The sequence below is a fragment of the Mandrillus leucophaeus genome, unplaced genomic scaffold, assembly GCF_000951045.1.
Source record: "Mandrillus leucophaeus isolate KB7577 unplaced genomic scaffold, Mleu.le_1.0 Scaffold106, whole genome shotgun sequence".
Taxonomy (NCBI): Eukaryota; Metazoa; Chordata; class Mammalia; order Primates; family Cercopithecidae; genus Mandrillus; species Mandrillus leucophaeus.
Window position 1 is genome coordinate 1,852,587 of NW_012098765.1, and position 13,681 is coordinate 1,866,267.

Below are 13,681 nucleotides of genomic sequence, written 5' to 3' on the forward strand. Positions count from 1 at the left end.
AAAGAAAAAAGAAAAAGAAATATTGTTCTCATATAATTAATAAAGTGGACTTTACTAACATAAATTGATATTGCAAGGCTTCCTAATAAACCACCATAATTCACATAAAATTGTGAATTTACATAAAAGTCTGGGGAGGCTGCAGGGGGTGGGATGAAGTGATCCTGGGGATTGATGGTGTGGGACCCTGGGCATGGGGCCTGAACACAAGGGCCGAGGTGGGAGGGAGAAAGAGGAGAAATGCTGGAGAGACAGAGCCCGGCACAAATGCCCAGGTTGGGGGCGGGAGAGGCAGTGAGAGCAACTCCCTGAAAGAGACAGAGATGTGCAGAGAAGGGACGCACACACACACAGACACTCATACTCACAGACACATGCAGAGAGAGAAAGAGAGAGGGACTCAGTCGAGGTCCCCAGGGACACCTGGCTGGGGACCTACCAGGTTACCACACCCATTCAGAGAGGGGGTCCCTGCACCCTTCCCGCACCTGTGCCATCTTCAACAGGAAGGCATCGACCAGGTCACGTGCGGGACCTGAAGCATCCAAGTTCCCCTGGTGCTGCTGCACCTGCCGGACTGTGAAGGCAGCTAGGGTGCTGACGTGGTGGAGGAGCTGCTTGTGGGGGCCTGGCAGGGGCCACAGGAACCAGGAACACATTTCATAGGTCTGTGGGGAGAAGGACGGCTAGTTCTCATGGGACCTTGGCAGGAACCTTCAGGGAAGGTAGTTGGAAAGGGGTCCCACCCACTCACCTGACCCCCCCGGGAGCTGACTCCCAGCAGGGTACCACCAGCTGCCCGGACCATGGCCTGGAACTCCTTATCCTCATAGGAGAAGCGGAGGCCAAAGAGGAGGGAGCAGACTACGTTGGAGGTGGCCTGGGCCAGCAGCAGGGAGGGATCGAATGGGCGTCCTGGGGGGAATGGGGGCAGGGAGGTAGGCTGTGATGGAGCCAGGCAGAGGGGAGTAGGTTGGGGCTGAACCCAACCAGAGAGAGACAGGGAGGCAGGGAAAGACAGATGGACAGACAGTGCAGGGAGAGAGCTAAACAGGCAAAGAAGGAGACAGACAGATAGGGACAGAGAAACAGACAGGGAGAAAGAAACTGAGTGACCATCACACGGACAAGGAGAGAGAAACAGAGATAGACTTAGGGCCCGAGAAATAGAGGAAAGGAGAGAGAAAGAAAAGAGACAGAGAGAGAGATGGAGACCCAGGAAGAATGGGATGATAGCACCAGGGACACACAGAGAGATGTCGTGACAGCCTTGGAGAGACAGTGGGACAGAGACAGAGGGCGGGGGTGAACAGAACCCCCAGGCCAGCCCTAGAGTCCAAGGCTTCCCCTCCCGCCCATTCCAGGACCTGGGTTGGGGCCACCCCCAGCCACAGTAGGAGAGTTTTCCCTTTCACTCGGCTGGAGACCCTGGGGTGACCCCGCCATGCTGACCTTCTGTCCCCTGGAATGCCTCCACCAAACACCGGGCCTCCGCCTGGATCAGCTCCTCGCCTTCTCGCTTCCCCATGCCCAGGTCCCGCAGAGCAAGCATGGTAAACTTCCTCAGCTGCCTCCACCGCTCCCCGTTGGAGAAGAAAACTCCTGCGCAGAAGGCTAGACTCAAAGAGGGACCGGCCCCTCTGCCCATTTCCCCTTCTTTCTTTCTTTCTTTTTTTTTTTTTGAGACAGAGTCTCGCTCTGTTGCCCAGGCTGGAGTGCAGTGGCGTGATCTTGTCTCACTGCAACCTCTGCCTCCCGGGTTCAAGCAATTCTCCTGCCTCAGCCTCCTGAGTAGCTGAAACTACAGGTGCATGCCACCATGCCCGACTAATTGTATTTTCAGTGGAGATGGGGTTTCACTGTGTTAGCCAGGATGGTCTCGATCTTCTGACCTCGTGATCTGCCCGCCTCAGCCTCCTAAAGTGTTGGGATTATAGGCGTGAGCCGCCGCGACCGGCTGATTCCCCCTTCTTTCTAGTGAGGTTCTCTGAGGGGGACTCTTCAGGCTCCATCTGAGTCCATTCCAGCCTAGCCCAGGGATGAGGACTCAGTAGGTGTTCAATAAATGCATAATCAAATTGGTTCTCCCATCCTTCGCCCTTGGGTAAGGGAGTACATTCTCCTGAAAAGTAGGTAGCTGGGATGACCCAGGCTCGTTCTGCTTTGTAATTATTATTATTATTGAGACGAGGTCTTGCTCTGTCACCCAGGCTGGAGTGCAATGGCACGATCTCGGCTCATTGCAACCTCTGCCTCCCGGGTTCAAGTGATTCTCCTGCCTCAGTCTCCCAGCTAGCTAGGATTACAGGCCTAGGCCACTACACCCGGCTAATTTTTATATCTTTAGTAGAGATGGGGTTTTGCCATGTTGTCTAGGCTGGTCTTGAACTCCTGACCTGAGGTGATCCATCTGCCTCAGCCTCCCAAAGTACTAGGATGACAGGTGCGAGCACCGCACCTCGCCTGTTCTGTAATTAGCCAGGATGAATGAAGAGTTCTTTCCTCCTTTCTTCTTTCCTTGCATCCAACCATCCCATCATTTATGGAGTCCCACTGGGTCCTGGGTCCTGTGCCCCATGTAATTCGGAGGTTGAACAGAGAGGGAGGATGCAACTGTACTGTTTTCCTCCTTTATCCAAGACACTTGTTCCAGACAGACCCTCTCTGTCCAACGCCAGCCTGTCGTGGCCTCTTGGGCACCTCTCCTTGGGCATCTCCTGCCCTGGCCCCACTGTGTTCCAAAGTGATCTCAGCATCTCTCCTTTCTCTGTTTCAGCCCACCATCCATTCCCTGGCCAGAGCCCCAGGCCTCTCCCAATTACTCCTTCCTCCCCATCCCCTGGCCCCAGCCCTGGTCCATCACCCTGGGCTCCTAGCCTCCATTTTCATCCCCTTCAGGCAGCAACCACAGGATCTTCCCAACTGTGACTACAGCTGTTCCCTGCTTAAAACCGACTGCTCCCAGGAAAAACAAAAGCCCAAACACTCTGGCATGACTCACAGGCCCCGCATGACCAGGGATTTCCCTGGCTTCTCAGCTTTGTTACTTAGCCCACTATGACTGCACTGGTCTCTCACTTCCTCAAAGGGGTCAGGATCCCCTGTCTAGGCCTGGATCCTGCAGTTCCCTCTGCCTGCATCACTCTCACCCCCTTCCATCCCATCCTTGGTGAACTAATTCGTTCATCCTTCAAGGCCCAGCTCAAATGCTACCTCCTCTGAGAAGCCTTCCCTGATTCCCTCTTTACCCTCGTACAGGTGCCTGTGCCCTGTGTTTGCTCTCAAATCTGTCCCTCTCATTTTAGGATTATATTCCCTCCCTCTATTGTCTTACTGCAGTACAAGCCTGCCTCTCCCACAGTAGGAGAGGACACCACACCTGTCTGAGTCATCTCCGTGTACCTGGTACTCAGTATAGGACCGGGCATAATGATCATTTTTATGTTTGTTTGTGTTTTGTGGAGGCAGGGTCTCACCATGTTGCCCAGGCTTGTCTCAAACACCTAGGCTCAAGTCATCCTCCCAATTCAGCCTCCCAAAGTGCTGGGGTTACAGGCATGAGCCACCATGCCCAGCCTGAAAATTCACCAGTTGAATGAATGAATGCTTCTCTCAAAGTCATGCTTTTGTAGGTGCTGGTCTTTCTGCCTGGAACACCCTCCCCACTCATCTTATGAGTCTCAGCTTTGACAGCCTCTCTTCCAGGAAGACTTTCTGAATCTCCCTCGCCAAACGAGCTGGGTCAGGTACCTCCTCTAAATTCCTACAGTCCTAGGGCTTCCTTCAGCCTGGCCCTGATCCCTCTTGCCCTGACCCCTCCCCATCCCACCCTGACCTTTCCCCCTGTGCTTCCCCGTCTTGGCCCTGATCACTCTGGGCTGGCACCATGTCGTGAGTCTGTTTCCCCACTGGCCTTGGTGCTCTGGGGAAGCAGCACCAGTGCTGTCTTAGTCACTGCTGAGTTCCTGGCAGCACCCAGCATGGGCCTCCTGCTTTCTGTTGTAACACAGAGAACTGCCTCTACCATTGGAGGGCTTACCCACCAATCCTCAGCACCTTGAAAGCGCTCTGGAATCTTTCTGAACCCTCAGGGCTTTACCTGGATCACTGATGGTTATCACTGATACCACAACCTGGTGATTAGTGAGTGCTCACTCTGCACAAGGCTCAGTCCTCACTCAATCACTCAGTCCTACATGATGGGCACTGCTTTTTGCTTGTTCGTTTGTTTGAGATGGAGGCTCGCTCTGTTGCCCAGACTGGAGTGCAGTGGCATGATCTTGACTCACTGCAACCTCTGTCTCCCGGGTTCAAGCGATTCTCCTGCCTCAGCCTCCTGAGTATCTGAGATTACAGGTACACGCCACCATGCCCAGCTCATTTTTATATTTTTAGTAGAGACAGGGTTTCGCCATGTTGGCCAGGCTGGTCTCGAACTCCTGACCTCAAGTGATCCACCCACCTCCGCCTCCCAAAGTGTTGGGATTTCAGGCATAAGCCACTGCCTCCCAGCTGATGGGCACTGTTATCACTCCATTTTACAGATGAGGAAACAGGCATTAAGCCATGTGCAAAGGTCACACACCGGTTAGTGGTGGCAGGCTGTGAGTGGAGGGCCTAGCAGCCCTTGACTTACCATGGCCATCAAAAGTCCGTTGCAGCATCGCTATGGTTCCCCGGCCACTGAACTCTTCAGCCTGACCTCCCAGGGCCTCTCGCACAGCCTCCTGCCCAACCAGGACCACCACGGGCCGCCAGGGTCCAAGGTAGATGGTGAACACCGGTCCGTACTTCTTACTCAGCTGGGCACAGAGAGGAAGAAAGAAGAGGATGCTGTGACCTCTTCCAGCCAAGTTGTCTCCATCATGGCCCCTGTCACTGGAGGAGCCACCGAGTTTAGCTTCTACACCCTTTACCAGGAACCTGCCCCCACCCCAGCAGAAATAGCTGAGGCTCAGTTCTCTTTTTGTACTAGGCTCCCGGGCCTCCTCCCTCAGTACGTCCTTCAGTGGCATCCCCCAACTTCCTGTCATTCCCTTGCTTCCTGCTGAACCTTAACTTCTGACACTGGGCAATCCAGAAGCAGTTTGGGTCTCCCCTAATTCCTTAGGGCCCCCCTACCCACCAAATATCCAGCCACCCTTTTCAGTCACCGCAAAACCCTCAAATTCTAGAGCAGACACTGCTGAGTATCTGCCCCATCTCTTCCCCCACGACCCCACCCCTTTTTCTATGTCGTTGAAGTCACCCAGAATCCTTTTGAATGGGAAACTTCAGGCCTCTTCCCACTCCCACCCGCTATCCCCTAAGGCTGGGGCTGCCTCTGCCTTCTTTCTTGCCCTCCTTCCCTCCCCTCTCCCAGGACCTCCCAGCTGAGCTCCACCCATCCTCCCATCCCGCATTCTGAGCAGACAGATTCCTTCAGCGGGACCCCCTCTCTGAGCCTGCAATCCTCCAGCCTCTTTGCCTCCAACTCCCGCAGGGACGCCTCCCCCTTTTCTTCTTTGTGCCCTCTTCAGCATGCCCCACCTGTATGGCTCCAGCTACCTCTCCCTCTGGGGCAAGCCCAGCCGCATCAGCTTCTCCTTGGCTGGAGGACTCCTGTCTCTCTCAGCCTCGGTCCCTGCCCATCACCTTCCCAGGATTCTGTAGGCAGAGGTCTCTGCCCCTCCTAGCCCTGGTCCCCCACCCCACGATCCTCTCTCCCGGGCACCTCTCCTGTTCTCAGCCCTGGACAACCTGCTGCAGCCCCCACCCCAGGAAAGCTGCAGCCCCTTTGCCTTGGGACCCCTGCCCCTGCCTCCTCCCTAGGATACCCGAAAACCCCCTCGCCCTGGCAATCGCGTTTCTCTCCCAGGGACTCCCAGCCCTTAGCCAGGACGTCCCCTGGGCCCCTCACCCGCATGAGCCCCGAGTACAGCGCTCCGGGCCGTAGCTGCAGAAGGTTTCCCAGCAGTGGCAGCGGCGTGGGCCCGGGGGGCAGCTGGCCTCGGGCCCGGGTCCCAGACAGCGCCAGCGTCAGCAGCAGGAGCAGCGCCAGCGCCAGCAGCAGCGCCCAGGTGCCGGTCGCCTCCATCTCGGCAGGTCGGCTCCTTCTCCTCTCCCAGGCGCTCCGCGCGGCTGGGCTAGTTAGGGGCGGGAGCCGGGCGTCTCCCTCCCCAGCAAAGTCAGGCGCGGGGCGGGGCAGCTAGCCCAGCCCCCTGCGTGCTGGGCAGGCTTATCTCCCCGCTGCCGGGTTTCTCCCGGACCACCGCCGCCGTCTGATGTCGGGAGCTCATGCTCCAACGGATGTCTCGGAGGTCACCCAGATTTACGCGGGGCTTGGGCGGCGGAGACAGCGCCTTGGGCCCCCGGGTAGGGAGGAAGCAAACAGAAGAACCTGGAAGCCAGAGACTTTGGCCGCCTAGAGGTTGCCACACCCTGCATCTGGCGTTGACCCCGCGCCACCCTCCCCAGCTCTACCTCCCTCATTCATTGTTCGGGAGTGGGTTCGTGTGTGCGTGCGTGTATGGGGTGTCTTTGAGCCAATTTTCTCCAGCATCTTACATCTTCACGAACCGAGAGGAAGGACTTGACCTTTAAGGATAAACAATCTGAAGTCCAGGGAGATAAATCGGTTGGTCCCAGGTCAACTCGGCTGAGTGGCAGAGTTAAGATTTCGACTTGGGCGAGTCAGAATGATTGAGTCATTCATTCATTCACTTAGAGGCAGTTTGCAGAGCGGTTAGGACGGTGATGGCTGAAGCCAGACTGCATGAATTCACAGCCTAACTCCTCTGTGCCTCTATTAGCCTTGTAAAATGGGGCTAGTTTTCAGAATTAAATAGTACATCTGTGCACACAATTTAAAGCAGACGCAGGTGCACATGTAACAAGCACTAAATAGATGTTAGCTAGTATTTCTGCAACTAATTGTTATTGAGGTCTTGCTGTAAACAAGACTTTGTTCTAGACCCGAGGATGCAGCTATGAGCGACGGAGAGAAGGGCTCTGACCTTCCTAAGCTCATATCCACATGCAGATGAAGTCGAGATGAAGACAATTTCAGGAAGTAAGAAGGCCCGCCAGGGGAATGCGCTTCTTGAGAAGGAAGAATGTTAGAGCCATTTGTGCATGAATTATTGCAGGTTTGGTTCACTGCTGTATCCCCAGCATGTAGTGCAGTGCCTGACACACAGTAGGCGCTCAATAAATATTTGTTATATCTTCAAAGATTGAATTTAGGAGACAAGATTCATGAGGTCTGCAGGGGACTTCCTTGCAACGTCTTGGAAAAGATTGCATTTTATTTCTATTGCAAATAGAAGCTGTCTGGAGGGGTTTTCAGCGAGCAGTTACTTTGTTTGCTTTGCATTTTCATTTCATATTTTATTATAAAAATATTAAAATTTCAAACCTACAGTGAGCACCTGTATACCCATCAGATTCCACCATTTTATTATCCTTTCTTTGTTGCCTATTCTATTTTTGTTTGTTTGTTTTTTGTTTGAGATAGAGTCTCACTCTGTTGCCCAGAGTGGAGTGCAATGGCATGCAATCTCTGCAACCTCTGCCTCCCGGGTTCAAGCAATTCTCCTGCCTCAGCCTCTCAAGTAGCACTGGGATTACAGGTGCGCACCACCACGCCTGGCTATTTTTTGTATTTTTAGTAAAGATGGGGTTTTGCCATGTTGACCAGGCTGGTCTCAAACTCCTGACCTCAGGTGATCTTCTCTCCTCAGCCTCCCAAAGTGCTGGGATTACAGGCATGAGTCACTGTGCCCGGCCCTTTTTTCATTACATATCTATTAATTTTACCTATCTATTCATTGATTTGTTTTAAGCGTTTCAAAGTCAGTTGCAGACACCAGTACACTTCACTCCCAAATACATCAGCATGCATATCAGTAGCTAGAGCCCAGTATTTGTTTGCAGATACTTTTTGTTCCTCAAGGTATCCTATATACAATGAAATGCATACCTCTTAAGTGTATAATTAGATGAGCTTTGACATGCATATGCTGGAGTTTTAAAATATTAGACTCTTAGAATTTTCACAATTTTTTTTTTTTTTTTTTTTGAGACAGGGACTCGCGATGTTGCCCAGGCTAGAGTGCAGTGGCATGATCTTGGCTCACTGCAACCTCTACCTCCCAGGTTCATGTGATTCTCCTGCCTCAGCCTCCTGAGTAGCTGGGATTACAAGCACCCGCCATCACTCCCAGCTACCTTTTGTATTTTTAGTAGAGTTGGGGTTTCACCATGTTGGCCAGGCTGGTCTCGAACTCCTGACCTCAGGCGATTTACCTGCCTCGGCCTCCCACAGTGCTGGGATTACAGGCATGAGCCACTGCACCCGGACTTCAATCTTGCAATTTTTATTCTAGTCCAGAGCCCTTTCCCTCAAGAGCATAGCAGAATGCTCCCTGGAGTCTAGGGAATCCTTGACTGCGGTCTTCTGTAGCATTGATTCTATCCTCTGACACCCAGGGGTGCCCCGAAGCCGAAGGAGGAGGGGTGGGGAGGCTCATATGCTGTTGCTATGAAGTAAATGCCAGTTCTCAGTTCCTCCTTTGCCTTGTTCTGAAAGGTTTCTAGGACGTCCCAAATCCAACCTTGAGCCTATCTGCTCACTCTGTTCTACCCCTGGGAGAACTAACAGACATCTCAAACTTCATGAATCCAAAAGAATTCCTGATTCCCCCTCCTCCTGCAAAATGGGCTCTACCAGCTTCCCACCCCATCTGGGAATACTTTCTCTCATCTCCTTCCTTACCTCTGTAAAAGGTATCATCATCTTTTCACTTGCTGATGACAGCAAAATATAGGAGGAGAGGCTGGGCACGGTGGTTCATGTTTGTAATCCCAGCACTTTGGGAGGCCGAGGTGGGCAGATCACCTGAGGTCAGGAGTTCGAGACCAGCCTGGCTAACATGGTGAAACCCTGCCTCTACTAAAAATACAAAATTAGCCAGGTGTGGTGGTGCATGCCCGTAATCCCAGCTACCTGGGAGGCTGAGGCAGGAGAATCGCTTGAACCTGGGAGGCGGAGGTTGCAGTGAGCCGAGATCGCACCATTGCACTCCAGCTTGGGCAACAAGAGTAAAACCCCATCTCAAAAAAAAAAAAAAAAAGGAGGAGGGGAAAAAATTAGTTTCATTAGACAACACATCCTTCTGGGTTATCAGATTCTGGTGTTGTTCATTGTTTTTACAGCCATCTTTCCCCCTGTTGCAATAGTCTCTTTGCATAATGTCTCTACTCGCCTGAGACCACATCTGTTTTTATTCATTTGTTAACCTTGATTTCTCTCTTTGACTTTAAACCCAATTTGTCAGCAAATCCTGCTGGCTCTACCTCCAAATACATTCCAAATGTATCCATTTCCTCCTTTCCCTATCACCCTGATCTAACTGACACCAGCCCTGATCCAAGGTACTGTCATTGCTTGCCAGGATTTTGCAGTAGCCTCCCCACTGAGCTACCTGCTTCCTCTCTCCTTCTCCCCCTCCTCCACAATTCATTCACTGGGTGCCAGCCAGAAAGGTCTTTTTAAATGCAAGGAGAAAACTAATGTACCGTGAGAGGGAGGAGGGATCAGTACAGACTCCAGGGAGCATTCTCATTTTGTTCTTGAGAGAAAGGTCTCCAGCCTAGAATAAAAATAGCAAGAATGTTGACCAGGCACAGTGGCCAAGGCAGGTGGATCGCCTGAGGTCAGGAGTTTGAGACCAGCCTAATAAGCATGGTGAAATCCTATCTCTACTAAAAATATAAAAACTAATCGGCCGGGCACGGTGGCTCATGCCTGTAATCCCAGCACTTTGGGAGGCAGAGGTGGGTGGATCGCGAGGTCAGGAGTTCAAGACCAGCCTGGCCAAGATGGTGAAACCTCGTCTCTACTAAAAATACAAAAATTAGCCAGGCATGGTGGTGGGCGTTTGTAATCCCAGCCAGTCGGGAGGCTGTGGCAGAGAATTGCTTGCTTGAACCCGCAAGGAGGAGGTTGCAGTGAGCCAAGATCTCCCCACTGCACTCCAGCCTGGGCGACAGAACGAGACTCCATCTCAAAAAAAAAAAAAAAAAAAAATTAACTGGGTGTGGTGGATGGTGGTGCACTCCTCTAGCCCAGCCACTCGGTTGGCTGAGGCAGGAGAATTACTTGAACCCAGGAGCTGGAGGTTGTAGTGACCCAAGATTGTACCACTGTACTCCAGCCAGGGCAATAAAGTGAGACTCAGAGTCATATATATGTATATATATGCATATATATATATATATGATTCTTTATAGTCCTGCTATATAGCAGGACTATAAATATTCCAAGTCTAATGTTTAAAGATGATGATGATTGCAACATCCTATAGATAAGAAAACTTAAAAGTTCTCGTGGGGTGCAGTGGTTCATGCCTGGAATCCCGGCACTTTGGGAGGCTGAGGCGGGCGGATCACGACGTCAGGAGTTTGAGAGCAGCCTGAATATGATGAAACCCCTTCTCTACCGAAAATACAAAAATTAGCCAGGCGTTGTGGCATGCACCTGTAATCCCAGCTACTCAGGAGGCTGAGGCAGGAAAATCACTTGAACCCAGGAGGTGGAGGTTGCAGTGAACTGAGATCATGCCATTGCACTCCAGCCTGGGCGACAGGGTGAGACGCTATCTCAAAAAAGGCAGGATTGCTTGAGCCCAGGAGTTCAATATAGTGGGAAATATAGTGAGACCCCATCTCTCCAAAAAGAAAAATTATTCGGGCATGGTCGCACATGCCTGTAGTCCCAGCTACTCAGGAGGCAGCGGTGAGAGAATCACTTGAGTCCAGGAGGTCGAGGCTGCAGTGAGCTGTGATGGCACCACTGCACCCCAACCTGGACAACACAGTGAGACCCTGTCTCTCAATAAAATAAAATAATAAAGATTTCAGGCTGGGTGTGGTGGCTCACACCTGTAATTCTAGCACTTTGGGAGGCTGAGGTGGGCGGATTACCTGGGGTCAGGAGTTCAAGATCAGCCCGGCCAACATGGTGAAACCCCATCTCTACTAAAAAAGTACAAAAGGTTAGCTGGGTGCAGTGGCACATGCCTGCAATCCCATAATCCCAGCTACTCTAGAGGCTGAGGCAGGAGAATCTCTTGAACCCAGGAGGCAGAGGGTGCAGTGAGCCGAGATCACGCCATTGCACTCCAGCATGGGCTACAGAGTGAGACTTCATCTCAAAAAAAAAAAAAGAGTCCAGAACAAGACTTTCCACTATCGTGGTAATAAAATTCGAGCCCCTCACGGTGACCTACAAGGCCCTTCAGCATCTGTCCATTGGTTGCTGAATTTGACATCATCTTGGCCCACTGTCTTCTCTGCTTATAATACATCACTTGTTTCTGTTTCTCCAATGTCTAGCCAGCCTCAGGGCCTTTGCACTTGTCCTCTGTCTGAAGTGCTTGTCCTGGAAATTGAGGTTGGCTCATTCTGTTCCCTTCTCAAAGATCAGCCCCCTTCCAGCAGAGACCCTCCCAGACCACACGAGCTGAATTAGCTTAACTCCCTTCCCCATCCCAGGCCCTGCTTTTTTATTAGAGTACTGTATACATATTAAATTAGTTAACATTTTAAACACTTAATAGTGCCTAGCTTATACTAAACTTTTCTTTAGAGGCAGGGTCTCATGTTGTCCATGCTGGTCTCAAACTCCTGGGCTCAAGCAATCCACCCATCTCGGCCTCCCAAAATGCTGGGATTATAGGCTTAAATCACTGCGTCCAGCCTACAGTACACTTTAAATTGTTTGTTAAATATATAAAACATTTTCTTTTTTCCTTTTTTTTTGTTTTTGAGATGCAAAACACCGGCACCTGTAGTCCCAGCTACTCGGGAGACTGAGGCAGGAGAATTGCTTGAACCCAGGAGGCAGAGATTGCAGTGAGCCAAGATCACGCCACTGCACTCCAGCCTGGGCGACAGAGTGAGACTCTGTCTCAAAAAAAAAAAAAGAAAAGAAAAGAAAAAAAGGTTCATTCATATCCATACAGCTGGCTCTGGATTGCTAATTTTAACGCCTGGGAGGTGTTTCAGAGAAGGCTTTGGCACAACATCTCCATCCATTTAATCTCCCATCTGATCAGATCTCTAGGTCGTTTCTGATCTTTTCCTCTTAGAATCAGTTCTGCATCTATCTGTGGGTTGAGAATTCCCTCATTTCAAACACCTGAGTCATGGGGTTCTGTTTTCTTCTGCCTCTAGCATTTGGCTTTGATCTGCCGGCTTCTGCCCTCCGTACATTCTATTCTGGCTCTTTCTCCTCCCACCTAGCCCCACCCATTCTCCTCTCAGAGCCCCAGGCCTCCAGGTTCAGTTTCCCTCCACCCTCTTCTCTGCAGCCAGAGGATCTTGAAACAGCGGGCATCTGCTGTTATTATTATTTGTTATATTATTTGTCTGAGCTGGTTTCCTCTCCTAGCCCAAAGTGGGGTGAGTGCAGGGACAGGGCTTGTCGGCCTTCCCTAGGCCTGCCATGAGATGAGGAAGACACAGTCATTAAATGGGATGAAAATGTACCTGTCTCAACAACTGGCTTCTTGCTTATAGGTGGAGAGCGATCTTGGCTGATGAAAATATGTGGATTGGCAGGTTAGTGGAGACAGGGGGAGTGGAAGAGGGGTGGTGGGTAGGTAGTGGGATAGGCAGGAACTGGAGTTTAACAGTTTAGCAGGAACATGTTTGGGGGATGGAATGGAGAGGAGCGTGGATACCGTGGATGCCGAAGCTTGAGGTCTGGGGGCTGGAAGCTCTGTTCTGGAAACACAGGGGAACCAGGGTTACTGGAATTCAACTCATTTCCCTGCTAACACCACTGCCTTTTTCTTTTCTTTTCTTTTCTTTTTTTTTTTTCAGAGAAAAAATCTTGCTCTGTCGCCCAGGCTGGAGTGCAGTGGTGCAATTTCAGCTCACTGTAACCTCCACCTCCTGGGTTCAAGTGATTCTCCTACCTCAGCCTCCCGAGTAGCTGCGATTACAGGCACGCACCACCACACCCAGCTAATTTTTGTATTTTTAGTAGAGACAGGGTTTCACCATGTTGGCCAAGCTGGTCTCAAACTCCTGACCTCAGGTGATCCGTTCGCCTCGGCCTCCCAAAGTGCTGGGATTTCAGGCATGAGCCGCCGCTCCCCGCCTCAAAGCAGACCAATTTAACCAGCGTTCCACCGATGTCCATGCCGAACCATGGGAATGGCAGCCTGTTCTTTCTCCTGGAGTCCATCCTCCTCTGCAGCCGGATTTCTTGGCCGGAGAGTCGTGCTGAGGGAGCACCCCACTGCGTCTACTATGTGACTTTAGCCAAGCTGTTCAACCTCGGTTTTCCTCATCTGTAAATGAGGCTCATAACTGTACCTAGTCCTCCTCTGAGCGCAATACTAACATATCATCTTCATCTTCAGATGAGGAAACCGAGGCTCAAGGACCCTAGGTCACCTGCCCAGACTCACACAGCCCCTAAGTGTCTATGGCTCTGGGATGCTCCTTCTCTCCTTCTCCCACTACTCTCTTCATCTGGGGGCATTTTTTTGCTCCACTCCTACCCCTAACATGCCCAGAACAGAGTGGTCCCTCTGGGCTGTGACGATGAAGAAATGAAAGAGTGCACTCTTCTCTGACACCCACCTTTCCATATCTCGGTGGGACCGAAACCACTCCCACACTGTTATCT

The 13,681-nt window shown here is 51.5% G+C and overlaps 1 protein-coding gene across 1 annotated transcript in view; it reads right to left on the minus strand.

Annotated features, from left to right (window-relative positions):
• LOC105542133 (cytochrome P450 2S1) overlaps window positions 1–6,292 on the minus strand; it is a 22,520-nt gene extending 16,228 nt beyond the window's left edge. Inside the window, exons 1-5 of the mRNA XM_011983526.1 lie at window positions 5,900–6,292; window positions 4,637–4,802; window positions 1,453–1,602; window positions 755–915; window positions 489–668 (exon numbers count right to left, since the gene is read on the minus strand). Of these exons, the coding sequence (XP_011838916.1) occupies window positions 489–668; window positions 755–915; window positions 1,453–1,602; window positions 4,637–4,802; window positions 5,900–6,076 (834 nt within the window). The 5' untranslated portion in view covers window positions 6,077–6,292. The remainder of the gene's footprint in view (window positions 1–488; window positions 669–754; window positions 916–1,452; window positions 1,603–4,636; window positions 4,803–5,899) is intronic.
• Between the last annotated feature and the right edge of the window lie 7,389 nt (window positions 6,293–13,681).